Source organism: Scyliorhinus canicula, chromosome 15, assembly GCF_902713615.1.
Source record: "Scyliorhinus canicula chromosome 15, sScyCan1.1, whole genome shotgun sequence".
Classification (NCBI taxonomy): Eukaryota; Metazoa; Chordata; class Chondrichthyes; order Carcharhiniformes; family Scyliorhinidae; genus Scyliorhinus; species Scyliorhinus canicula.
The window spans coordinates 123,032,987-123,060,255 of record NC_052160.1 but is presented as its reverse complement, the minus strand read 5'-3'; the positions used below and the strand labels follow the sequence as shown (position 1 = coordinate 123,060,255).

The 27,269-nt window shown below is 48.4% G+C and overlaps 1 protein-coding gene across 1 annotated transcript in view; it reads left to right on the top strand.

The window, feature by feature from the left end:
• LOC119978257 (sushi, von Willebrand factor type A, EGF and pentraxin domain-containing protein 1-like) overlaps positions 1 to 27,269 on the top strand; it is a 129,039-nt gene that overhangs the window by 86,391 nt on the left and 15,379 nt on the right. Inside the window, exons 36-46 of the mRNA XM_038819737.1 lie at positions 990 to 1,063; positions 2,202 to 2,298; positions 2,803 to 2,876; positions 4,536 to 4,632; positions 6,975 to 7,048; positions 9,187 to 9,283; positions 10,415 to 10,488; positions 14,032 to 14,128; positions 16,347 to 16,420; positions 17,946 to 18,042; positions 20,538 to 20,611. Of these exons, the coding sequence (XP_038675665.1) occupies positions 990 to 1,063; positions 2,202 to 2,298; positions 2,803 to 2,876; positions 4,536 to 4,632; positions 6,975 to 7,048; positions 9,187 to 9,283; positions 10,415 to 10,488; positions 14,032 to 14,128; positions 16,347 to 16,420; positions 17,946 to 18,042; positions 20,538 to 20,611 (929 nt within the window). The remainder of the gene's footprint in view (positions 1 to 989; positions 1,064 to 2,201; positions 2,299 to 2,802; positions 2,877 to 4,535; positions 4,633 to 6,974; positions 7,049 to 9,186; positions 9,284 to 10,414; positions 10,489 to 14,031; positions 14,129 to 16,346; positions 16,421 to 17,945; positions 18,043 to 20,537; positions 20,612 to 27,269) is intronic.

The following is a 27,269-nucleotide window of genomic DNA, read 5'->3' as shown; positions in this document are numbered from 1 at the left end:
ATTAAATATGGCACATAGATATAGAATCATAGAATTTACAGTGCAGAAGGAGGCCACTTGGCCCATCGAGTCTGCATCGGCTCTTCGAAAGAGCACCCTACTTAAGCCCACACCTCCACCCTATCATGTAACCCAGCAACCCCACCTAACCTAACATAAGGGCAATATAGCATGGCCAATTCACCTAACCTGCACATCTATGTACCGTGGGAGGAAACCGGAGCACCCGGAGGAATCCCATGCAGACACGGGGAGAACGTGCAGACTCCGCACAGGCAGTGACCCAGTCGGGAATCGAACCTGGGCCCTGGAGCTGTGAAGCAACTGTGCTACCGTGCCATCCGACATGATGGCAGGCAGCCGACATTTTGCTCACCCCACATGAGGTAAACTGTGGACATGCATGAATAATGAGATGGGCGTAATCAGTTCCCCGTTCACCAGCGCGAGTCACTCCAACTTCCCACAACCCGCCACGGAACTGAAGCCCAGAATGAGGCTTCCATTTTAATGTTCAACCAGACATTTTAAGACAAAAGTCTTTATACTGATCAAGGTGAGGGACCTTAGTGCTGAAGTGGGAATATTTTATGCAAATATAGAAATGCTAAATATGTTATCGATTACATGATCCATTTGCTGGATCAATCCTGGAGGTCCATGTCAGCATTCTTTAAAATGCTTAGATTATCTTAAAGTGAATCTGAAAGTGAACTTTATCCACCAGTTGTCCGCCTGTGCTCTGCACTTTATTTGCGGTTTGACGTGAGCTTTTCTTTTTAAATATCAATGCAAAAGTATTTGGTTCCTATTGAATTGTTCTGCTAATCTTGTTCCATGTTTGTTATTTTTTATATTTTTTTGTTGCTAGTTTCATTGATTTTTTTCCACTACGAATCATCAACTTCCAACCTGGTCAGCAAACTGTGAAACCTTTGCAATTAACCTTTGTGACTGTGATAACAGGTAGTTTGTGTTTCTTTTTATAGATACAACATTGTGGGTAGGGATTATCGCCGATGTACAGCTGAGGGTTGGGATGGTGAGGTTCCATCCTGTGAACGTAAGTTTATGTTCCCCTGTTTTGTAAAGTGACTAACTTGCTTTTTACTGAGATATTATTGATCCACTTCCAATGAATTGTTGTGTAATGTAGATTCACAGCCAAGATTTATTCCTACTGCATTTTGGCATCATCGTGTTTGGGACAAGTAAAGGAAAAGTGCAAATGATGTTCATGATCTATATTAAATCATGCTCATACTACGTTTTCTTCCTCTTCTATTCTTATTTAAAGATCTCACTGTGTCTATTTAACGGTGAATTGGTTGTGTTAGTACAGCCAATAGGAAACCATTGCATTAATTTACACTCGAGTGAAAGTAGATATTGATGAGATGACTCGCGCATGGTGGAAGGTTTTAGTGGCGGGGGTGCTCAGATAGAGCAGATAATGCTCTGGAAGTGGAAATAAGTGATCTTTGTTTTGCAGAAGAGACTTTGAAATCACTTCTAGCACGAGGGGACATAGTTTTAAATTGAGGGGAGACAGATGTAGGACAGATGTCAGAAGTAGGTTCTTTACTCAGAGAGTAGTAAGGGCGTGGAATATCCTGCCTGCAACAGTAGTGGACTCACCAACACTAAACGCATTCAAATGGTCATTGGATAGACATATGGACGATAAGGGAATAGTGTAGATGGACTTCAGAGGGGTTTCACAGGTCGGTGCAACATCGAGGGCCGAAGGGCCTGTACTGCGCTGCAATGTTCTATGTTTTATGTTCCTCAGAGTTCCACCACCCTTGAAAAGATGGACTGTAATTAATTAACCATCTTTATTATATTTTGTACCTGTACATGGATTTCTAAATATCTTTGCTCTTCCGTGACTAATGGTCCCCCACCATTTAGTAAGTAGGTGAATAGCTGACGTTATGATTTTGGTCTTGCCGGTGAAGATTGATGGAGGTCAATACTTGGTGCTATTGAAGACAATGTTGTGAGGTGTTGCAGATTGAGAAAAAGTCTTGCATTTGTGTTGCCATAATTTTGAAAAATAAATTCCAAATCGGTCAATTGATGGTGTGCAGAATTTAGTTGTGGCTATTCCTTCACATACTAAATATTGCAAGAAAAATCCTGTTGGAGATTTTGGAGTTTTGTAATAATCCGATCATGTTCTTGTGGATTTTCTGTAGGGATAAACTGTGGTAACCCAGGGGATATTCTGAATGGATATTATACCACACCAAATCAGACAGTTGGAAATAAAGTTACTTTTTATTGTGACATCGGGTGAGTATTCAGTATAGAAATTAGTAAATCATTCTGGCGAAGGACGATTTTGTATTAATTTTGTGATTAAGCTAATCATATTTAAGTGCATGCAAATGCTGGTTGTGCATGCAGTCGCCAGTGCGGGGCAGAAACCTCGTTATTGCCACCAGCGAGGGACCGGAACATGGCGCCTGAATTGGTGCCGGGCGCAGACCTCGATTTTGGCCGGACGCCTGATTCTCCGCCCAACCGCAGTTCACTTTTGTGACGTCGGGATGCGGAGAATTTTGCCCAGTATTTCTCATGCGTACTGCACTTCAGACAGGGCCTCACCAGGATTTTGCAACAGTGTATTCATTATTCTGCTAACCTAGACCCATCTTTTCTCTATTTTTTATGTGTAATGCCAATTTGATAGAGATATCTCTCTGTGGACCTTTAGATTTCTAACCTGGGCAGCGCACTAGCATTTTCAAAATTAACTTGCAGGTTACTAATTCAGGTGGTTATCTTTTTGCCTAGATACAAAATGGTGGGTAGAGACTATCGGCGATGTACAGCTGAGGGATGGGATGGTGAGGTTCCATCCTGTGAACGTAAGTTAGATTTCCCTGTTTTGTACTGTGACTGTCTTGCTTTCTTTTACCAAATGATTGAGTCAGCTGTCATGATATGCAAACATGCAACCAATGAACACTCAGAATAGGACACAACCAATGGGCAATCAGGGCACTCAGAGGTGGCATCACCACAAGGGGGCATGACATAAACACTATAAAAGGGATTAGGCACTCACACCCTGCCTCTTTCCACAGACAGACATCTAGAGTGTTAGACAGGGTTGATCAGCAGCATCACACCCTAGCACATGGCTTAGAGCAAGCTGGTACCGTTAGACTGAGTTACTCCAGTTAGATTAGCAGAGAATCGAACTCATTTGAGAACTGTGTTAATAGTTCAATAAACACGTTGAACTCATTTCAGAGTCTGGAGCATCCTTTAGTTAAGACTGCATCAAGTAGCTGCCTGTGTTATCCGAAGCAGCACAACACAACATCAGCCAGCAGTGAATTGTTTTGTAGGGTTGGTTCACAATTAGTTTTTCTGCCCTATGTCATTCTGACATCTTCTACCTTGGAATTCTAACTTCTTGGGATGAGAGTAACCAAGTTGGGCAGGATTCTCTGGCCCCTCAGTCCCATGATTCTCAGCTGCCTGCCATTTGTTAGCGACGGGATTCTATCTTCCCGTCGCTTGTCAGTGGGATTCCCCATTGAAATCACCCCACACTGCCGCGAAACTCACTAGCGGGGGTGCGCTGCCAAGGGAAAAGTGAAACCCGACCACTGGAGAATGCCAGCCAATGTTTTGATTCAACATTAAAGGAAAATAGTGGCTTGCGTTTCTACTGCTGGGTGGGAATGCAGAGATGAGACATTTCGCATCTCCGTGAACCTGGCCTAGGAAAGTAGCCCTGAAGTTGAAATTTTCATTCTTGGGGGAGCGGGTGGGGGTAAAATGGGATTTAGGCCCTCTGCCCCCAGAACGCGAGTGGAGGCTGCCAGGCGCAGGTGTGGGCGGGGCAGAAAGTTTTGAGACCAACATTAAAACAGCCTCCACCACTCCCCTAAGTCACTTGCCCACACTATACCATTGCCCTGTCAATGACAAATGGCCATTCTTCAAATCAATCTTGCTCCCTGCAGCATATTATGTTCACATCAGTGGTGCTGTTGAAGGAAGGAACTGAGCTTTGGAAGATTTGGGAAAGTTTGGGAGCTGCTACTTTTGGGGAACATGAGTTGGAAGGCAACGGTAATTGGGTCAAGAGATGCAGGAATAGGAAATGGAAAATAAAGGAAAAGTGCAATTATCAATGGTCCATTGTCCCGTGTCTTCCTCTTCCTTTCTTGTATTCAGAACCTACTTTTCCTTCACTGAATTCATTGTGTTAGTGCAGCGAATAGTTTTATTTCCAATACTTTAATTTACTCAACTGAAAGTAATAAATGTTGATAAGGTGACAAAGATGGTGTAAGATTCTAGTGATGGGGGTATGCTGTTGGGGAAAAGTCTTGCATTCACGTTGCCACAGTTCTGATAAATTAATTCTAGAGTCGGAATAATTTGATATTGTGGGCAAATACGTTGTTGCTACTCATCTTCATGTTAAACACTGTGACTTGCAGTAATTAAAACTCTTAGAAAATTTCGGACTTTGTCATTTCTATCGTCCCGTTTTATTTTCTATGCAGCAATAACCTGTGGTAACCCTGGAGAGATTCTGAATGGATATTATAAGGCACCAAATAAAACAGTTGGAAATAAAGTTACTTTTTATTGTGACATCGGGTGAGTGTTCAGTATATAAATTACTGAAAACGTTTGGCGAAGGACTACATTATTTTAATGTTATGATTAAGGTAATTGAAGGTGACTATTCATCTCTCATTATTCACATTTCTAATGACAGTTCCGCATGTGAGTTGTAATTCAGCCTGATCCCTTCATTCTTCTGCTAACTTTAGTTTTGCAAAGCGATAAAGCTAGGTTCAGTGACTGAGCTTTGGAAGCAGATAGTGTATAATTTGGGAAAATGTTTGATTGGTTGATTTTTTTAACCATGGGCTGGATTCTCCACAGTTCTCGATGCGGTAGAGAATCAAGTGTTGTTTAACAGATCCATGCTCCAGTTCCCCGCTGTTGGCAGTATCGAGGGTCGTGCGCCGCCAAGTGGGAGGATGCAAATAGGTCAAATAGATCGATTTGCATTCTGTTAATGGGCTGAGCACCAAATTCTTCACGCCTGTGTGATTTTCCGGTCCTCTGGGCCGGGATTCACGAGGCGAGAATTGATGCAGGTATTCCCCAGCGTGGCCCTAATGTGGTGGACCTCACGGTTGGTCAAGGGGTAACTCTTTAAGGGAGTTTCCCCCAAAGTCCATCAGAGGGCACCCTCCCCACCACAATGCATATCCGACCCACACCACCCCACCAGACCCCACCCACCAAAGACCCCTCCATTACAGAGACCATCATTACAGAGACCCCCACCAGAAACCCCATGAAAGACACCCATCAGAGACACCCCAATTACAGAGACCACCACCAGAAACCCCCATAAGAGAGACCCCCTGTTACAGAGACCCCCAGCAGAGCCCTTGCCATAACAGAGACCCCTGCCAGGAAGCTAGAGAGTAGTCTTGACAAAGACAGTGAAAAAAAATCACTGCTTTAAAACTCATCTGTGCAATAAATCTGCTGGGTCAGGCAGAGAAAGCAGCACCTGTCGGTTCCCAGAAAACAGAAACATCTTCAGCTAGCTTTAAGCACCCTCAGATCTTTGATCTGCAAGGCTTTCATTCACATCAATGGGAATTGGTTTTACCAGGCTCTGATTGACAGCTTGCATACAACAAGATGTCTGGATTATTTAATTTCATTCCCCTTCATTCATGCTTGAATAGATCTCAAATACCGTGCTGTGTAACTAACTGTAATGTTTATAAAATTTAGCTCTTGGCCCATACCAAAAGCAGTTAAGTGCTTTCTGCACAGAAAAAGAGGAAATGAGAGGTCTTAGCTGTGCGGTCCCAGAGCTGGCAGTCATATCCAGAAGTTTGTAAAGATTGGTGTTAGTTTCACAGCTGGGTACTTGAGATACATTCAAGCTGAAAGGAAATGAAATTAAATAATCCAGATAGCTGGCTGTGTGCAAGCTGTCAATCACAGTCTAGTAAAGCTAATTCTTATTGATGTGGATGAAAGCCTTTCAGGTCAAAGATCTGCCAGGTGAGTTTTACAGCAATGATTTTTTATTGCTGTCTTTGTCAGGACTGCCCTCTAATTTACAGGCAGGAATCTTTGTAATAGGGGTCTCTGGTGGGGAGTTGGTGGGGATTGGGCCACCCTCGTACTGTGGGTCGCATGACCCAGAAAATCCCATTGTTGCGGGGGACAGGTGAATTTGAGGTCCGGGAGAGAGAGGGACCAGCTATCAGACCTCGCTATCGGGCCGCCTGCACAAAATGACCCGTGGCATCAAGTTCAAAGTGGTCTGATAGCGGTGTGCGCAGCTGCATGGCTGCCTTGCCGGCTGCGGCAAAGGACCACGACCTCACATCCCACCTCCTGGCCACCCATCCCCCCACTATTCCCCCCCAGCCCTGGCAGAAGTCTCCCGGCCAGTGGCGCAACTGTCAGCAAACATTGGCTATGTTGGACACTTACCGTACCCCCTCTCTCCCTCAGCAGCTGCCATGCTGGTTTCACTATTTTTAAAAGCACAAGTGACCCACGCAATCAGGAATTTGGCCTATCGAGGCGGAGAATCGCAGAGAGCCTGGCGAGTAACAGGTCAGGCTCACTAATGATATGCAAACAGTGCCTACTGTACATGCGGGGTAAGATGCATTGACGCCGTTTTTGAGGTAACGGAGAATCACAAATTAGTGTCACATCAGGACTGCCGCGATTTTGGTGTCGGAAACTATTCTCCGCCGAATCGCATTTCCCGATTGTGGCATTTGCTAACAGAGAATCCAGCCCCGTTATCTCCCAAAAGGAGAATTCAACCCATTTGTCTTTGGTAGTTCAATAGCTTTTTCCTCTGTACCTCTTTGAATCCCTACTGGGTCAGTACACTGACTTCTCTAGTTCATCTTCAAATGATTGATGATGTCTTGTTTTTCTAGATACAAAATGCTGGGTAGAGACTATCGGGAATGTACAGCAGAGGGTTGGGATGGCGACTTTCCATCCTGCAAACGTGAGTTAGATTTACCCGTTTTGTAAAGTGGGCGACTTACCTTCCAAATGATGATCGTGCCCATTTCAGTGTATTTTCCTAGAGTTTTCATTTAAAATCCTGTTTTCTTCCCTGCAGTATTTTGACATTGGGCAAGATTCGCTGGCCACCTCACAGTATGTTTCTCAGCAGCAGGAGGTGGCCCGCTTCGACTGATTGTGGGGTCTTCTGGTCCCACCGCTGTCAATGGGATTTCCCATTAAACCCACCCCATGCTGCCAGAAAAGCTGTGGCGGGGGTGCTCCTTCGTCGGGATTGTCCCTGAACGACTGGAAGATCTTGCCCATCCTCCAGTTCGGAGTTCTGTTTCCATGGAATGGGGGAGGAAACAACTATTCAATGTTTTAGCATTGCATAAGGAAGGAAAATAACGCATGAAGAGAAATAGATTGTTTTTCAAATTAATCCTGTTAGTTAGAAAACATTTCTGTCTGCTGCCCAACTGCAAATGTTAATACTGAAGCAAGGGGCTGAGTTTTGATGGGTGATTGACAGTTCAGAAGATGTTAACTGTAGTGAAGTTCCAGCTGATTGAAAATTGTAGTTTTGCCCATGAAAAATCAAGGAAATTAAAGTGACCGGAAAAGGAAAACTGAAAGTTATGTTAGTGTTCCAGAATTAAATATTGCTCATACTCCCCGTTCTTTTGCATTCTCATTTTATTCTGCAGCAACGTCCGTATTTGTGCCCAACTGAATGAGCTGTGTTCGTGCAGCAGATGTTGCATTAATTTACTGATCAAGCTTGAGGGAAAATAATAGTTTTAGGAGGCGGTAAAAAAAAAAATGGTGAAAGATTTTATTGTTTGTGATGGTGAGGTAGAACAGACAATGCTTTGGAAGAAGTGAGCAGTCTTTGTGATGTATTTGAGAATGGGAATCACCCCTTCACTGTGATCTAGCTCCTTCCTCTTCACAGTCCCTCGGGATTGAGGATGATGTACTTCCACTCTGACTGGATGCGTTCTGAGATGGCTGATCAATCCAATATACAGTCTGCTCAATGCCACATGTGGGGCAGGTGGTGTTTGCAAGGTCGGGTAAATGAGTTGTGAGGTTTTACGCTCTCCAAGACCCCTTGGGCTGGATTCTCCACCCCGCCGCACCACATTTCTGCTTCACCCCACCGGAGGGATGCTCAGTTACACCGGCCGGTCAATGGGGTTTCCCATTGTGGGGAAGCCCCACGCCATCGGGAAACCCCGGGCTGCCGGCAAAATGGAGCATCCCACCGGCAGAGAATTCAGCCGCTTGACTTGACCTCTATGTGTTCCAGATAAAGTCTTGAAATGTCTCCAGGTGGCACGGTGGCTTGGTGGCAGAGTGGTTAGCACTGTTGCCTCACAGCACCAGGAACCCGGGTTCAATTCTGGCCTTGGGTGACTGTATGTGGAGTTTGCACTTTCTCCTCTTGTTTGTGTGGGTTTCCTCTGGGTGCTCCTGTTTCCACCCACAGTCCAAAGATGTGTGGGTTAGGTGAATTGGCCATGCTAAATTGCCTCTTTAGTGTCCAAAGGTTAGGTGGAGTTACAGGGATAGGGTGGGGAACTGGCCTGGTTAAGGTGCTCTTTCAGAGGTTTGATACATACTCAATGGGCTGAATGGCCTCCTTCTGCACTGAAGAGATTCTATGATTCCAGTGTATCCCTGAATGAAGCTTCCGCATTTTGGTTGATCACAGACCAGGGACTTCCACCATCTGTGGGTGCGTTTGACTTCTTCAATGATGCTTTGAGGCCATTCCTAAAGTGTTTCTGTTGTCTTCCTGGGCGTCTCCTGCCACAATAGCATTCCAAGTAGAGTAGTTGCTTCAAGAGTATGGTATCAGATATACAAATAACATATCCTGTCCAGAGGAGTTGGTTTTGTGTGATTAGCACCTCAGTGCTAGACAACTTCTATCTCCCTCACAATAGTGGACTACATTTTATGAACCGTTTTGAAAATTGGATTCCAAAGCTAAGGTCACTCGCTATTCTCTGAAATGGTGTGACAGCTTATTATCTTCATGTTAAAGATCGGGAATTGCAATGAGAAAACTGTCGGAGTGTTTGGAGTTTTGTCACATTTGTACTTTTTCTTCTTTTATTTTCTGTGTAGCAATAAACTGTGGTGATCCTGCGGAGATTCTGAATGGAAATTATGTCGCACCAAATAAGACAGTTGGAAATAATGTTATCTTTTATTGTGACATTGGGTGAGGATTCACTATGTAAATTACTGAACAAATTTGGTGAAAGACTACGCTATTTTAATGTTAATAACCACAAGACATTTTGAGATAACCATCTCGTGTTCTTCGAATTTCTGATAACAGCTCTCCATGTGGGCTGTAAACGATGCTTCCAATTTAGTGTTGAACTCACAATTTTTATTGAAGATTTGGAGTTGGATTCTCCCCTACCCGGTGGGGTGGTGGGTCCCGGCTGGTCCCGGCGGGATGGAGTGGCGTGAACCACTCCGGCGTCGGGCCGCCACAAAGGTGCGGATTTCTCCGCACCTTTAGGGGCTAAGCCCTAACCTTGAGGGGCTAGGCCCGCGCCGGAGTGGTTGGCGCCCAGCCGGCCAGCAGGAAAGGCCTTTGGCGCCATGCCAGCCGGGGCCGAAGGGACTTCTCCGGCCGGCGGAAGTCCACGCATACGCCGGAGCGTCAGCGGCTGCTGACGACATCCCCGCGCATGCGCAGGGGAGGGGGTCACTTCCGCGTCGGCCATTGTGAGGGCTATGGCGAACGCGTAAGGAAAAGAGTGTCCCCACGGCACAGGCCCGCCCGCCAATCGGTGGGCCCCGATCGTGAGCCAAGCCACCGTGGGGGCACCCCCTGGTGCCAGATCCACACCCCCCCCCCCCCAACGACACCGGAGCCCGCCCACACCGCCAGTAAGGGAGGTGTTTTGATTCACGCCGGCAGGACCGGCATTACAGCAGCGGGACTTCGGCCCATCGCGGGGCCGGAGAATCGCCGGGGGGGGAGCCCGCCGACACGCGTGGCGCGATTCCCGCCACCGCCGAATCTCTTGTGCCGGAGACTTCGGAAGGCGGAGGGGGCGGGATTCACGCCGCCTCCCCCCCCCCCCGACGATTCTCCGACCCGGCGGGGGGTCGGAGAATCCAGTCCTTTATATTGGCCAGGGAATTTCAAGCTGGGTTTGGAATGTTAATGGAAAGGTGGAAATTTTAAATGTGTCATTGATGCCTTGACCAATGAACAAAAATTAACATGAGATGACTGTACCCGCTCCTCCTTCAAAATACCTAATTTGTATTGTCATTTCTTTGCAAACTATACCGGTTTCCCAAAAAACATGGTTTGATATTCTATCCCTAGATACAAAATGGTGGGGAGTCATTATCTGCAATGTACAGCTGATGGATGGGATGGCGAGGTTCCAACCTGTGAACGTAAGTTATGTTTCCCTATTTTGGGGCAGCACGGTAGCATGGTGGTTAGCATAAATGCTTCACAGCTCCAGGGTCCCAGGTTCGATTCCCGGCTGGGTCACTGTCTGTGCGGAGTCTGCACGTCCTCCCCGTGTGTGCGTGGGTTTCCTCCGGGTGCTCCGGTTTCCTCCCACAGTCCAAAGATGTGCGGGTTAGGTGGATTGGCCATGCTAAATTGCCCGTAGTGTCCTAAAAGGTAAGGTTAAGGGGGTTACGGGTATAGGGTGGATACGTGGGTTTGAGTAGGGTGATCATTGCGCGGCACAACAATGTGTTGTTCTGTGCTGTACTGTTCTATGTTCTATGTTCTATTTTACAATGTCTTCCATTGTCTGTGTCAAATGATTGAGCTAATTTTCAATTAATTGTCCTGTAGTGTGGGTTCACATCCAAGTTACCTGCACTGCAGTATTTTGACATCCTCGAGCATGGAGCTCTGTCTTGTTTTAATAAATTCCCCATTGCTTTCATTTGACACTATATTTAAGGAACATAACCTGTGAAATGAGAAATGACCATACATCAAATCAATCCTGCTCCTTGCAGAAGAATTTAAACATCTGCCCTGGTGCAAATGGTAATATTGGAGTAAAGAGCCATGGTTTTGGCGGATGATGAAAAGTTGAGGATGTGCTAATTTTTAGTGGAGTTGTAGATGACAGGAAATGGGCCATGGGAGATCGAAGAGATAGATGTGGAAAATAAAGGAAAAAGCAATCTATGTTTGTGATCGACATTTAAATCAGGCTCTTTCTCTCTTCTGGGGTGGAATTCTCCAGCAATTCATTGCCCGGGGCCGGCGTAAATCCCGTCCCCGCCATGGCCGGAATTCTCCGCCACCCGAGAATCAGCGGGAGCGGGAATGGCGCCCCGCCGATCGGCGGGCTCCCGCGACCATTCTCTGGCCCACGATGGGCCGAAGTCCCGCCGCTGACAGGCCAATCCCGCCGACGTGGTTTCAACCACCTCTGGTGGCGGCGAGATTGGCGGCGCGAGCAGGCCCCCGGGGTCCTGGGGGGGGGGGGGGGGGCACGGGGCGATTGGACCCCGGGGGGTGCCCCCACGATGGCCTGGCCCGCGATCGGGGCCCCCCGATCGGTGGGCAGGCCAGTGCTGTGGGGGCACTCTTTTTCTTCCGCCGCTGCCACGACCTCCACCATGGCGGAGGTGGAAGAGACCCCCCCCTACCCGCTGACGACACTACCGGCGCATGCGCGTACCGGTGAAGGCCTTTCGCCAGCCCCGACGCCGGGCGGTGAGCGTCAAAGGCCGTTGGCGCCGGTTTTGGTGCCAGTCGATGTGGCGCCAACAACTCCGGCGCAGGGCCTAGCCCCTAAAGGTCCGGAGAATTCTGCACCTTTTGGGGAGGCCCGATGACGGAGTGGTTGGCGCCACTCCGCTACGTCGGGACCCCCTGCCCTGCCAGGTAAGGGAGAATCCCGGCCCTGATCTTCTTCCATTTTTGTTCCAAGTTCCAATTGGATCTGTCTGTGCCTGACTGACTTAGTTATAGAATTTACAATGCAGAAGGAGGCCATTCGGCCCATCGCATCTGCACCGGCCATTATAAACAGCATCCTAATCAAGCCCACATCTACCCCATCCCCGTAACCCAGTAACGCCCACTTAACCTTTTGTGGACACTAAGGGCAATTGTGCATGGCCAATCCACCTAACCTGCACATCTTTGGACTGTGGGAGGAAACCGGAGCACCCGGAGGAAACCCACACAGACACAGGGAGAATGTGCGCACTCCGCACAGACAGTGACCCAGCCGGGAATCGAACCTGGGACCCAGGAGTTGTGAAGCAACTGTGCTAACCAAAATGCTACCGTGCTGTCCATAATTGGGCATGTTATTTTAATACAACCCATAGGAAATTGTTGCTTTAATTTGTTGCTCAAGCTTGAGTGAAAGTAATAGATATTCATGGGGTGACAAAAACACGGTGGAAGATTTTAATGGAAGTGGCGTCAGATAAAGGGGATAATGGCTGGCATTCCCCGCTCGGGGGTGAATTGGAACTGATGAGATGGCAATTCAGGAAGCAATTAAATATCCCTCGCCATGCAAATTCAGAGACCCTCTGAATAGGGCACCCCCCAAAGGCCTGCTCAACAGTGGGACCCCCGCAGCAACTCCCTAACTAAAGGAAACCCCACAGAGACCCCCTAAATAAAGAACCCCTCCCCCGCAGAGACCCCTAACTAAAGAACGCCCCCCTCACACAGAGACCCCCTAAATAAAGAACCCCCCACAGATACCCCTAACTAAAGGACCCTCCCCCCCCCGCACCCACAGAGACCCCACCAAACTAACGCGGCCCTGCAGAGACATCCTAATTAAAGGGAACCCCCACAGAGACCCCCTAACTGAAGGAGACCCCCAGCAGTCCCCTAAACACCCAGAGACCTCCTCACTGAAGAGACCCCCTGAGACCCCCTAACTAATGGGACCTCCCAGAGACCCTGTAACTAAAGGAATTCCCCCCCCTCCCCACCCAACAGACCTCTGCCCTGAAAAGAGACCCAATCTGGAAGCTAGAGAACAGTCCAGACAGTGGCACTCATCTAGGCATACACCTGCTGGATCAGACATAGGAACCACCACATGTCCATTGCTGGAAGAGAAAAGCATGACCTGTGTTTAAACCCCAGATATTTTAGTGCAAAGCCATTCATTATTTCTGGTAGCGGTCTGTGATTGACAGCTTCCATAAACACAGCTGCCAGCCGCGCTTCATTCATCTTCCTTCATGAATGAGTAACGTTTACAAACATCAACCACTTCAAAGAGAGTTAAAGGCTGTCAATTTCCAGCTCAGCATTTCAAGATCACTCAAGCCTGAACGGGGGACTGATTGGAATGCACTGAACTCTCTTTGATGACCCTCCAGCCGTCGTTATGAACCCTCCCAATGATCACATTTCCTCTGCCAGAATCCCACCCCAATCATCTGTGTTCAGGGATTTTGCTGAGGTCATCAGGCTGGGCCTCAGAGCATGACCAACGCTCTTGGTGATGATAGGGCAATTGAGAACTGCTGGCCTCTGTTGGCCAAAAGCTGTCAAGGTCGTTATTTCCAGCCTCCTGGAGGCTTGACGTATGGAAGGCCCAACATTGGCCAGTGAAGTGCCTGAGGGCAATTAAACTGCATCAGACCTTCTCAAATGCCCCCAACAATTCAGCAACTGGTGCCAGGGGAATCACCATTGCAGACAGTATATCCCGACCGTAATGTTTTGGATTGCTTGTGAAGATTGATGCTGTTGAATACAGAGACTAGCTACTGTGATGTATCATGGATTTTGAGAAAGCCCTGCATTTATAGTGCATAATTCTGAAAAAGAAATTCCAAATTTAAGTTAACCTGATATTCTGGCCAATTGTGTAGTAGCATTTCATATTCACATTAAATATACGTGAATGGCAATGAAAAAACTGTTGGGAATTTGGTGGTTTTGTCCCATCTCTAACTTTTCTCACTGTATTCTCTGTTTAGCAATCACCTGTGGTAACCCTGGGGCAATAATGAATGGATATTATAAGGCACCAAATTGGACAGTTGGAAATAAGGTTACTTTTTATTGTGACATTGGGTGAGTAGTTTGTATATAAATCATTGAATAATTTTGGCGCGGAACTATATTGTTGCAATGTTATGAGTAAGAGAAATGACCACACTCAGTCAGCAAGGGTTAAATCGTCCCCTCCCGCCATCGGTGAGAATGGTGGTGGGCACTGGCAGAACATGTGGTGGGAGTCCAAAGGGATGTTTCCCCTGTGCTTTCCATGTTTATGGTTGGTTAATGGTGGGTCTCCTTTCCTACCGAAGATCACCAGGAACCCATTTTGCATCTTATAAATGCTCATCACCAGGCCGATGGACTGGTATCTTGAGGCATCTTCAAATCTCTCTCCTGCCAGAGGGAATATACGCTGTTCAGTTACCAGATTTAACAAACGTGGCGCACATCAGGCGAGGGAGACTTATTGGATTACTGGTCAGTCAACGCTGCCTGAACCATTGGTGTGGACTACAGGGAATGGTGTGCAAGAGACATGGGGGGTGTTTGAAGGCTCCAGGAGAGGTAGGTTGAAGGTTCAGAGAGAGAGGGATTGAAGGCATGAAGGGAGGGGGGGGGGGGGGGGGGGGGGGGGGGGGGTGAGTGGGGAATGTGGTCGTGAGCAGACAAGGGGGGCTGTGAGCAGGGAGGGTGAGTGTGAGTGGGTAACAGGGGTCTATCTACAGGGTATCACAAGTGGATAGCACTGTGGCTTCACAGCGCCAGGGTCCCAGGTTCGATTCCCAGCTGGGTCACTGTCTGTGTGGAGTCTGCACGTTCTCCACGTATCTGAATGGGTTTCCTCCGGGTGCTCTGGTATCCTCCCACGGTCCAAAGACATGCAGGTTTGGTGGATTGGCCACGCTAAATTGTCCTTAGTGTCCAAAAAGGTTAGGAGTGGTTAAGAGGTGTTACTGGGTTATGGGGATAGGGTAGATGTGAGAGCTTAACTGGGTTTGTGCAGTCTCGATGGGTCAAATGGCCTCCTTCTGCACTGTATGTTCTATGTTCTCCCAATTTAGATAATAAGCTTCTTTTCTTATTCTTCCTGCCAAAGCGGACAACTTCATATTTGCCCGCATGATTCGCCATTTGCCATTTTTTTTCAATATGAATTTCGAGTACCCAATTCTTTTTTCCCAATTAAGGGGCAATTTAGCGTGGCTAATTGACATATTGTGCAGTTTGCCAAATTTTTACCTACTCACTTAACCTATCTATGTCCGTTTGTAGTCTTCTTACATCCTTGTCACAATTTACTTATCTACCTATTTTTGTGTTGTCAGCCAATTTGGCAACTATACCATCAGTCCCTTAACCTGAGCCCCTTATATTGATTGGAAAAAGTTGAGGACCCGGCAATGATCCCTGTGGCACACCACTCATCACATTCTGCCATCCAGAAAAAGAACCATTTATGCCAAGTCTCACTGCTCATCCGTTTTATGGGTGAAATCCATGGACACACAGGATATCATCTCAGTATCTCCCCTCTTCACTGTTGAATTGCTGGAATTCCTGTGGGTCTCATTCACCCCGTATTCCTACAACCTTGGGAACAGGAGGAGAGGATGCAACAAAGGAGAGCTCTTGCTTGTCAACAACAGAGGCCGCATTGCCAGCAGCAAGCAGCACCAGAAGGGGAGGCTGGTCAGGACACAACCATTCAAGGAAGGCATCAGAGAAGACGGGCCTTTGGCATTAAAGTTATGGTTGTGATGCAGAGCCTCCCTCTTTGTCCAGGAGGCTCTTTTAAAGCCCATCACTAGTTGCAGCATTGTCAGCTGATGGTTGGTTTTACCATTTCCCCATCACATGTGTTTCGGGTGCACATCACTGGTACTTCCGTTTGAATTTGCAATCGGGTGGGAAATAGAAAGAGTAAGAGAACAGAAGTGGTGCACAGTATCTGTAACACTTGTTGGGTACAGCACACCACTGTTAAAATTCCACCATTGTATTTGGTTCCTACATGATTTTGCAAAGTTAATTTTGCAAATAGATAGAGGTAGAGTTTTGCAAGGGATATTAATAGGTTAAATGAGTGGATAAACATTTGGCAGATGGACATAATTTGGGTACATGTTTGTTTTTTTATTGGTTGCTTGAATTTATTTATTTTAACACCCTTTGTTAAGAGTTTACTAGATTTTTCCTCTCTTGACCTTAGAATACATACCTGATCGTCAAATTCTAACTGCTTTTCAATTAATCTTCATGTCACTGAAAACAGGTAGTTTTATTTTTCTAGACACAAAATGGTGGGGAAAGATTATCGACAATGTACAGCTGAGGGATGGGATGGTGAGGTTCCATCCTGTGAATGTAAGTTATATTTCCCTGTTTAGTAATGTGACTTGTTTGTCTATGCCAAATGAATGAACCACTTTCAATGAATTGTCATATAGTGTTGGTTCCCATCCAGGTTTTCCTCTCCACTCTATTTTGACACCCTCTAGCTTGGAGTTTGTCCTTTCTGAAAAAGAAGAAACAGTTGTTCAATGGTTTTATTGAACATTGCATATTAATGAAATATAGGATGAAATTCTGGAGACTAGGTGCAGTGGTGGACAGAAACGTCCATGTGATTCCTGTTGGGCAGTGCGGCAGGTGAACACATGCGATCTTCCACTTTTTAGCTCATTAATTGTACATCTGTGACTGGTGTGTGCCCGATGAGTTTCACTTTATCAATGACCTTGAGATATGTACATGCTGTTTTTGCCAACCTTTGCCTACCTTTAAGAGGGTCACAATTCAAGTGCATCTATCACAAGCCACTCCAAGATTGGACAGTGGATGCCACAACCATGCCACCTTTTTAGTCCCCCTCTGCATCCTCTGCAGATGGCCGTGACGCACATGGGCGGACCCACACCAGCCGTGGCGCGCATGCGCGGACCCGCGCCGGCCATTGCGCGTACGCATGGGCCTGTGTCGGCAGTGCTGGGGCCCGTATCAGCAGCTGGAGCTGCGTGAAGCATTCCAGTGCCATGCTGTCCCCCTGTGGGTTGGGAGATCGCTGCTCCTAGCGACCAGACGACGCCATCGTAAAACGCTCCGGCGTTTACGACGGCGTCAACACTCTGCCGCTAAAACGGAGAATCCCGCCCCAGAACTTTAAACAAAAGTGGGATTTCTGATCCAATAATACACCGGCTGTTGTTTCCTATCTCAGAGCTGAATATCCGTTCCCATGTCTGTTAACTACTCGATTGATTGAGTTAGTCCAGTGCATAAGAAAATGTTCCATTAATTTGCTGAATGAATGTAATAAATATTGAGGAGGTGATATAAACATGGAGAAAATATTTACTGGCTGTGATGCTGAGATGGAGCAGATAATCCAAAGACAGTGGTGAGATGGATAAGAGACTTTCAGGACACTTCCTCACTTTTGAGGTTGAACACTTTTGGAACAAAGCAGTTCATTAACAGTGCGGTTTATATTTAATATCTGCACACTAGCTTTCAATGACTTGTGGTACCTGGACAACTAAATACCTTTGATCCTTCACTGCTCCAGGTATCCCACACCTTAGTAAGTAGATGGATACCTGATGTTATGATTTTTGATTGCTGGTGAAGTTTGATGTCGGTCAGTGCACAGTGTTGTTGAAGACACAGAGATCTGTTGGAAGGCATTACGGATTGAGAAAAAGTTTTGCATTTTTAAAAAACTTGTCATACTTTTGAAAAATGAATTCCAAATTTGGGGTAACATGATATTATAGGCAATCAGGGTCGCAACCTATTTAATGTCTTCATATTGAATATCTGTGATGGACAATGAAAAAGCTGTTGAAGTTTGGTAACATTTCTAACTTTTCTCATTTTATTTTCTGTGCAGCAACGGACTGTGGTAACCCTGGGGAGATTCTGAATGGATATTATAGGGCATCAGATCTGGCAGATGGAAATAAAGTTACTTTTTATTGTGACAGTGGGTGAGTATCCAGTACATATGTTTCAGAAAGACTGTGGGTGAAATTCTCTCATCCTGTGCCAGGTTTGGTGGCGGGTGGGAGCGGAGAATCTAGTCGGAGCCGATAAATTGGGAGTGGGATTCTGCGGGAATTGGAGGGGCGGGCAACTTCGGCACGAAGGAGTGGAGTGGACCACTCTGGCGTCAGGCCACCCCAAAGGTGCGGAATCCTCCGCACCTTCAGGGGCTAGGCCGACGCCGAAGTGGTTTGCGCCGTGCTGGCAGGCGGGGAAGGGCCTTGGCGCCACGCCAACCGGCGCCGAAGGGCCTCCGCCGGCTGGCGCAGGTTGGCGCATGCACGGGAGCGCCAGCGTGTGATGCCGTCATCGCAGCACATGCGCAGGGGGATTCATCTGCGTCGGCCATCACGGAGGACCACAACAGTCGACGCGGAAGAATAGAATGCCCCCACAGCACAGGACCGCCCTCAGATCGGTGGGCCCTGATCGCAAGCCAGGCCACCGTGGGGGCACCTCCCGGGGCCAGATTCCCCCCCCCCCCCCACCCCCCCACCCCGAGGACCCCGGAGGCCGCCCACGCAGCCAGGTCCCGCCGGCAAATACCTGGTGTATTTACGCCAGCCGGACTGGAGGAAACGGGCGGCCACTCGTCCCATTGCGGGCCGGAGAATCAGCGGGGGGGGGGGGCGCTGCCGGAGAATTCGGCAACCGGCGGGAGTGGGATTCATGCTGCCCCCCGGCGATTCTCCGTCCCGGCGGGGGTCGGAGAATCCCGCCCTGGAAATCCACTGGCGTAAAATCACGTATCGATTCTCCCAATGGTTGCACGGTTCACCACTCTGCCAGGCAGTCCAGTTCCTGCACTCCATCTCCATTATGAGGTGGTCTTCAAGGTCAGCTTGACCCATGGACCCTCCTGTGTCACTGTCTCAGATCAGTACAGTGCCTGGAATTGGGGAGTACAGGGGTCTCCTTACCCTCGGTGCCACACACCAGTATTTATCTGGACAGGACTGTGATTTGGGATTCATGCAGACATTGCAACAAAGATCCTAAGTTCAAGCAGGGGTGGAGGGCGAGGTGAGGCCGGGGGACTGATGCAGCCTGGAGGGGACAATGTGGAAGGAGGGCTGTGCAAGGAGCGGGATAAAGGACGAGGGTGGACGATGGCAGGCAGAGAGGCAAGGAGGTGGGTGAAGAGGACGAACAATGGAAGGCGGAGGGAAGACCGAGAGGAGGGAAGAAGGACCATGCAGTTTTCTCATGCTATAGTTAAGACAATCACAAATGACCATCTCCCGTGCTTCATATTCCTGATGACAGCTGTCCATGTGAACATTGAATGAAGCTTTCAGTTTTGCTGTTGAACTGCAATTTTTAAAACAAATCTTTATTCTGCTCAAGATGGAGGATGTTCTGAATATCGGCCCATAATTTCCTGGTTCCCCCGCATCGCATTTAGGGGGTACCCCAATGATGCACTGGGCAATCCCTTGAGGAAGCTCCCACATTTATTTTCCAGAAGCACTAACGCACTAACTTCTCCTGGATTGGAAGCCATCAGACAGAATCGAATTAAATCGTTAACTTTGGATGTTACTGCCATTTTTACCCCGATAGTTACTCTGAAAAAGTTAAAAGGAAAAAAAGCACTTCTAACTCCACAAACTACTTTAAACACTGTACCAAACCTCGCATGGGATACTGCCCGAACCCCTCCCTCCACCCCCCCTCCGAAACTCCCATCCCTGTCTGATTCACCCCTCCCGGTCTGACCCACCCTCCCACTCCGATATCTTGGCCTGGTCCAACCTCCACTCCCGGTCTGGCCTGATCTCCCTTCCAATCTGGTCTGGCCCACCCTGCATTTCGACCCCCTCCGGTGCGAATCAAGCCCCCCCCCCCCGGTCCGATCCCACCTCCCCGTTCTGGCCCGACTCACCCCCCCACTCCCCAACTCAAATGCCCCCCCCTCATTTCCCTCCCTGTCTATCTCCAAATGTCGGAACCACTTACATTCAAAACTTACCATCTCCCTTTAAATTGTCTCTTTAACCATCTCCTTTATGGCAGCTAGTACCGTAAGAATGGGGCATTTCTTTCTCCCCTGTGCCCCAGTTACTGCTCGCTAATGCAGCTGGTGGCGCCCTTCACTTCTCCTGCCTCACCCAGCCTCAGTGAGGGAGGTTGGGTGAGACAGGAGCTTTACCGTGAGTAAGACCATTCAGGGCAGCAATCCGCCAGAAGGTTGCCACTCTGAGGAAGCACGGTACTTTATATGGAGTCTCGGTTCTCACTAAGATACAATATTTGGTTCCTACTTTATTGTTCCGCTAAGTGAGTCCCATGTTTGATATTTTTTTAAACACAGTTTGTTGATAGTTTAATAAATTTTTCTTGGTGGATCTCCTGTTTCGTACCTGGTTAGAAAACTGTACAACTTTACTAATTACCCTTCATGTCCCTGATAACAGGTGGTTTGTTTCTCTTTGACTAGATACAAAATGGTGGGTAGAGACTACTTGCAATGTACACCTGCGGGATGGGATGGCGAGGTTCCATCCTGTGAACGTAAGTTATGTCACCAATTGTTTTTTTAAAAAGTGATTTACTTGCTTATCTATTCCAAATGATTGAACCAATTTGAATGGGTTGTCATGTAGCGTTGGTTCACATCCAAGTTTTCTTCCCTACAGAATTTTGGCATCCTCAAGCTTGGAGTTCTGACTTTGTGGAGTGGGAAGGAACAGTTGGTCAATATTTTGATTCAACATTGCACATCAAGGATTCATAATTGTATGAAATGAGAAATGACCAATCCATTAATCAATCCTGCTCCTTTCAGAAGATGTTATTCTTCTGCCCGGTTGCAAATGGTAGTGTTGGGGTGGTGGTGGATGATTCAAAGTTGCTAATTCTTTGTGGAATTTCAGGTAACAGGAAGTGGTAATTTGGGCCATAGGAGATCGAAGTAGTGGAAGCAGCAGGGCAAGGAAAAGTGCAAGGAAAGAATTGTGGTATGGAGAGGTTGGGAGATACCGGACGAACACCAAGTATGAATGGAGGAATGAGATAGAAAAGGAGTAGCATCATAACAGGTAGGTGAAGGAGGCTGAGGGAAAGAAAAATCAGAATTTGGCGATATTGCTGTATGGTCTGACAATTGGTGCAAGGCACACGAGATAGGTCCAGGAGGGGAGCAATGAAACACCATGAGAGTCAAGTAATGGAATCCCATGCGAGGCAATGAAGAGAATTTGGTCAGAGCTTCAAAGATACAGGGATGAACCTTATTGTTGACGTCATTATTTTTGACAATTTCCCAACCATAAGAAATTGACATATATTTTCTTTTGCTTTCAACCCACCTTCGCCACTCTGCTCCTCACAAGTCCTTTATTGCTCTCAATCCTTTGTCTTCTCTGTCCCTTACTCCACAACCCTAATACCTTTCCCCTTTTATATCACCTCAGACTACCTCTTGCACACAGAATTTTAATTGTTTTAGAATACTCTTTATGCGAAAGGTTTCATTGGCAAGTCACCGAAACACAAGTAGATATTAAGATAGGTGACCACAGGGTAGCACGATGGCGCACGTGGTTAGCACTGCTGCCTCATGGCGCCGAGGTCCCAGGTTCGATCCCGGCTCTGTGTCACTGTCCGTCTGGAGTTTGCACATTCTCCCCGTGTTTGCGTGGGTTTCGCCCCCACAACCCAAAAAAGATGTGCAGGGTAGGTGGATTTGGCTACGCCAAATTGCCCCTTATTTGGAAAAAATGAATTGGATATTCTTTAATTCATAATTTAAAAAAAAGCTGAGCCAGCTATGTAGGGCGGGATTTTCCACACAACCTGCCATATGTTTCATGGCGGCGGAGGCAGCCTGCCATTGGCTGGTGGAGGGATCTTCAGGTCTTGCCATTGTCAATGGGGCTTCCTGTTGAATGTGTTCCTCGCTGCTGGGAAATCTACAGCGGGGGTGCACCATTAGTGGGACCAGAAGATCCTAACAATGTAAATGGCTGGAATGTTCCAGCCATAAGTTTCAATAAAAGACTTTAAGGAGAACGGTGAGGAGGAGAAACCGAGAGATTTAGGGATGAAACTGCAGAATTGCAGGTTGCAGAAGCCACAACCGCCAATAGAGGTGGCGGAGGGATTCAAGGTGCATAAGAGGCTAGAATTGGAAAAAAGCTGAATTCTTAGAGCATTGATCTTGTTCTTGACAGTTGAAAGACTTTTGGGCTAAAGGAAATCATAGGACTAGAGAGTCGTTGGGCAGGGCCTAGGAATGATTTGAACGCAATGATACATTTTAAGGTTGCTGGATCAGGAAACAAAGTGAGATTAGTGAAGATAGATGAACTGGACAGTGTGGGTCAGGATTCAGCCAGCAGGGGTGGCATGTGGTGCAATGGTTAGCACTGGGACTGCGGCGTTGAGGACCCAGATTCGAATCTCGGCCCTGGGTCACTGTCCATGTGGAGTTTGCACATTCTCCCCTTGTCTGTGTGGGATTCACCCCCCAAAACCCAAAGATGTGCAGGTTAGGTGGATTGGCCACACTAAATTTCCCCTTAATTGGAAAAAAGAATAATTGGCTACTCTAAAAGATTTTTTTTTAAAGGATTCAGACAGCAGAGCTATGGATTAGGGGAAATTTACAAGTGGTACAAAATGATAGGATGTCAATGAGAACATGGGAATAGTCCAATTGGGTGTTAAAAAAAAGCTCAGGTAAAAGTCCTGTAAGACCATCAAGTCTGCCCTGCCATTCAATGAGGTCATAACTGATCTGATATGTTAAACCTCAACTCCATTTTCCCGTCTTATCCCATAACCATTGATTCCCTTAGTGATAAAGTGCTAGTAGCTGATTGGCTGAGTCAGGTTGTTATAACTGGATGGGAAGTTCCCAAAATAGAACCCTGGCTCAAAAGACCATCTGGGAATTCTCCGTCAGTGGAATCCTCCGGTCCGCCGCGTGGCACCCACGCCCATGGGTTTCCTGGGAAGCCCCATTGGCCAGTTGCAGGAACAGAGAATCCCGCTGCTGGCGGGGGCGCGATGTGCCAGGAAATGAACAAAGAACAAAGAAAAGTACAGCACAGGAACAGGCCCTTCGTCCCTCCAAGCCTGTGCTGACCATGCTGCCTGTCTAAACTAAAATTGTCTACACCTCCTGGATCCATATCCCTCTATTCCCATCCTATTCATGTATTTGTCAAGATGCCCCTTAAATGTCACTATCGTCCCCACTTCCACCACCTCCTCCGACAGCAAATTCCAGGCACCCACTACCCTCTGTTTGAAAAACTTGCCTTGTACATCTCCTCTAAACCTTGCCCCGCGCACCTTAAACCTATGCCCCCTAGTAAGTGACCCCTCTACCCTGGGAAAAAGCCTCTGACTATCCACTCTGTGGATGCCCTTCATAATTTTGTAGACCTCAATCAGGTCGCCCCTCAACCTCGGTTGTTCCAGTGACAACAAACCGAGTTTATTCTACCGGTCCTCATAGCTAAAGCCCTCCATACCAGGCAACATCCTGGTAAATCTCTTCTGCACCCTCTCTAAAGCCTCCACATCCTTCTGGTAGTGTGGTGACCAGAATTGAACACTATACTCCAAGTGTGGCCTAACTAAGGTTCTATACAGCTGCAACATGACTTGCTAATTCGTATACTCAGTGCCCCGGCCAATGAAGGCAAGCATGTCGTATGCCTTCTTGACTACCTTCTCCAACTCCAAGCATCAAACTTTTGCTTTACTCTGAAGTCTGCTTTCCCACTTTAAACCTGGTTACTGCAACTGTCTCTTTAACTCAGAACACTATTTTGGTCTCTGTTCTCTTAACTTCAGTCGTCTCAAGACATTCTTTCTGTCCTAATTTCCTGGTTTTCTGCACAGTAACCGTTTTTTGGGAAAGTTTTCCTCTTTGCAGCTCCTGTCCTGTCCAGTCTTTTTCTTGGAAGAGTAGAGAGATGCTCACTCCCTGGTACGCTTCTTCAACTGCAATGTATCCAGCTCAAACAAAACTTAAAACATTTTCTACGTTACAAGGCCCCAGTTGCGAAGCAACTAATGCTAGTTTATTTAGTTTTCATGCCGTGGCACTTTCAAAGCACAATAGAAACACAGTTGGAAGTGAACCAACCTCCACACATACAAAGACCTTTGTCCAGCATGAATATAACTATAGGTTTCCCTATAGTGCCTTCCAGGCACAAAAACATTAATTAAATCCACTTAAAACTACACATTATTTCTCATTTTTACCAATAGAAATAAAGATTCCTTAAACGACCTTTGTTTTCCTAACAAGGCACAGTGTTGGTATTATCTCCTGGTAACAGTGCAAGAATCCGGTGGGAGAAAGGCACTGAGGTTGAGCAAGGGAATTAGAGAGCTGGTGAATCATGGTGAGTAGGAGATAGTAGGAGCAGAAAACGTGCAGATAATAGAGGGGCTATCTTAAATGAAGGAAGTTGAAATAGGCAGTGTTGGGGATAGAGACAATATGGCATTGGTAGCACAGCTCAGGGTTAGAGTAAACGTCACGGTTGTGAAAAGACTGGTTCAGCTCAGACACAGAATTGGACAGTAATGTAGCTTTTAATGGAATAACAAAAGGTCAGCAATTATTCTTAACTGCTCACCCCATTGAGTATCAACAGAGAATATTATGTGCTGCTGGCAAAAATTTACATAAATGTTGCCAGTACTGAATTCTGCAATTGGCTGCAATCCTTATCTTTTTCATTCACAACTCTGCTATTCAGGCTTTTCAGCTCTCAGTCTCACTATCTCCCACTCCCTGTGCTGCTTCAGCACTCTGAGTCCCATGCTTATTCCCTTCACTGCCTCCCTCCCTCCTGACCCTTGCAGTACCTCTGTGTGATCATGTGGGAAATAGATAGAGATAAACATGCTGCAGATCCCAATAGGAGTGAGATAAGATGAATAAAATTGAAGTGAGGAGAGGAAAGTGGAGAAGCAAAGTGTGAAAGAGAGGGAGAGAATAATTTGGAATAGTGTAAGGGCACAGACCTGGAAGCGAAAAGATAAGCAAGTGGAAAACAGAAGGAAGAGAGAAATGCTTCTTTACTCCGATTTCCATTGGCCGTATGTGGTGGGGTGTGTGAATCAATGAAATCAACTTCTATGATCAAATGAAAATGTTTAAAAACCATTGCCCAAAACACTAAGCTGCTTTTTAACTTTGAATCAGTTGAGGTCCTTGGTTGGATATCGTTACATTCAGCAAAAATCATCGGTGGTCTGATGCACAATAGCCCCACTACAGTTACTTTCCTTTTGTTGTTATGAAAGCTGTTAGGTTGGGATGGGTCCCTATTTCTCATTGCCAGTGGTGGGCTGGACAGATTTTTCAAAACATCTGGGGTGGGATTTTCTTGCACTCTCTTCCCCGCATGGTGATTTTTCCAGCCACGGAGGCAGCTCACCATCGGTTGGCGGTGGGATCTTCCAGTCCTGCCGATGTTTACGCCATTTTGTGTAGCTCATCTGTCCCACCACTGGGGAATCTGCTGCGGAGGGGTCGCCTTGGGCGGGGACGGAGGATCCCGCCCCCCCCTAGTCTTTTGAACAACTGCTGCATGTGGAATAATGTTTATTTAATCTCTGACAGTGAACAGCATGGAACGTTTTAGACTGGAGGACAGAGGTTTGAGAGACACGCATTTGTGTGTTAATAATGTGTCCTCGAGCTTGACTTCCGGGCGGCGAGCGAGGAGGTCGCAGGGAGAGGGGCTCCCGCAAGCGGTGGACAGCAGGAGGAACAGCCCCCCCCCCCCCCCCCCGACAGGCCGGACGGCGGAGGAGCCGGAGCGGGAGCCGAGGAGACGGAGCCGAGGAGCCGGGGAGCCGAGGAGCCGAGGAGCCGGGGAGCCGAGGAGCCGGGGAGCCGAGGAGCCGAGGAGCCGAGGAGCCGGGGAGCCGGGGAGCCGAGGAGCCGAGGAGCCGAGGAGCCGGGGCGGAGGAGCCGAGGAGCCGAGGAGCCGAGGAGCCGGAGCGGGAGCCGAGGAGCCGGAGCCGAGGAGCCGGAGCGGGAGCGGAGGAGCCGGAGCGGAGGAGCCGGAGCGGCGACAGGGGGGCCCAACAGCAGCAGGTCCATCCCCTCTCCCCCCCCCCCCCCCCCACGCGGGCCAGGAGCGGTGCGGCGGCGGCCCCTCTTCTCTCCCCCCCCCCCCCCCCCCACGCGACCCAGGAGCGGTGCGGCGGCGGCGGCCCCTCTTCTCTCCCCCCCCCCCCCCCCCACGCGGGCCAGGAGCGGTGCGGCGGCGGCGGCCCCTCTTCTCTTCCCCCCCCCCCCCCCCCCACGCGGGCCAGGAGCGGTGCGGCGGCGGCGGCCCCTCTTCTCTCTCCCCCCCCCCCCCCCACGCGGGCCAGGAGCGGTGCGGCGGCGGCGGCCCCTCTTCTCTCTCCCCCCCCCCCCCCACGCGGGCCAGGAGCGGTGCGGCGGCGGCGGCCCCTCTTCTCTTTCCCCCCCCCCCCCAGCCAGCAGCGGGGACCCCCCCCCCCCCCCAGCCAGCAGCGGGGACACAACCCCCCCCCCCCCCCCCCCCCAGCCAGCAGTGGGGACACAACCCCCCCCCCCCCCCCCCCAGCCAGCAGCGGGGACACAACCCCCCCCCCCCCCCAGCCAGCAGCGGGGACACAACCCCCCCCCCCCCCAGCCAGCAGCGGGGACACAACCCCCCCCCCCCAGCCAGCAGCGGGGACACAACCCCCCCCCCCCAGCCAGCAGCGGGGACACAACCCCCCCCCCCCCAGCCAGCAGCGGGGACACAACCCCCCCCCCAGCCAGCAGCGGGGACCCCCCCCCCCCCAACCAGCAGCGGGGACCCCCCCCCCCCCCCCCCAACCAGCAGCGACCACCGGCCCACTCGCCCCTCCCCCCCCCCCCCCCAACTGCTGTGACCACCACGTGGCAAAGACAAAGGGACTCTCTCTCCTGGTTGAGTGGGGAAAAAAGAAAAAAGAGACTTGTATTTCTGTTCTTCCCAAAAGAAAACTGGTAAAGAGAAAAGGGGTAGGGGAAATAAATTAAAAAAAAAAAAAAAATATATATATATATATACATATATAGATATATAATAATAAATAAAATAAAAATAGGGTGCGGAAAAGGGGGAAAAAGAAGAACAAGGAGAGAAGAAAAGATGAAGGGGAAGGGGGAGAAAAAAGTGCCAGAAAGGAGCCA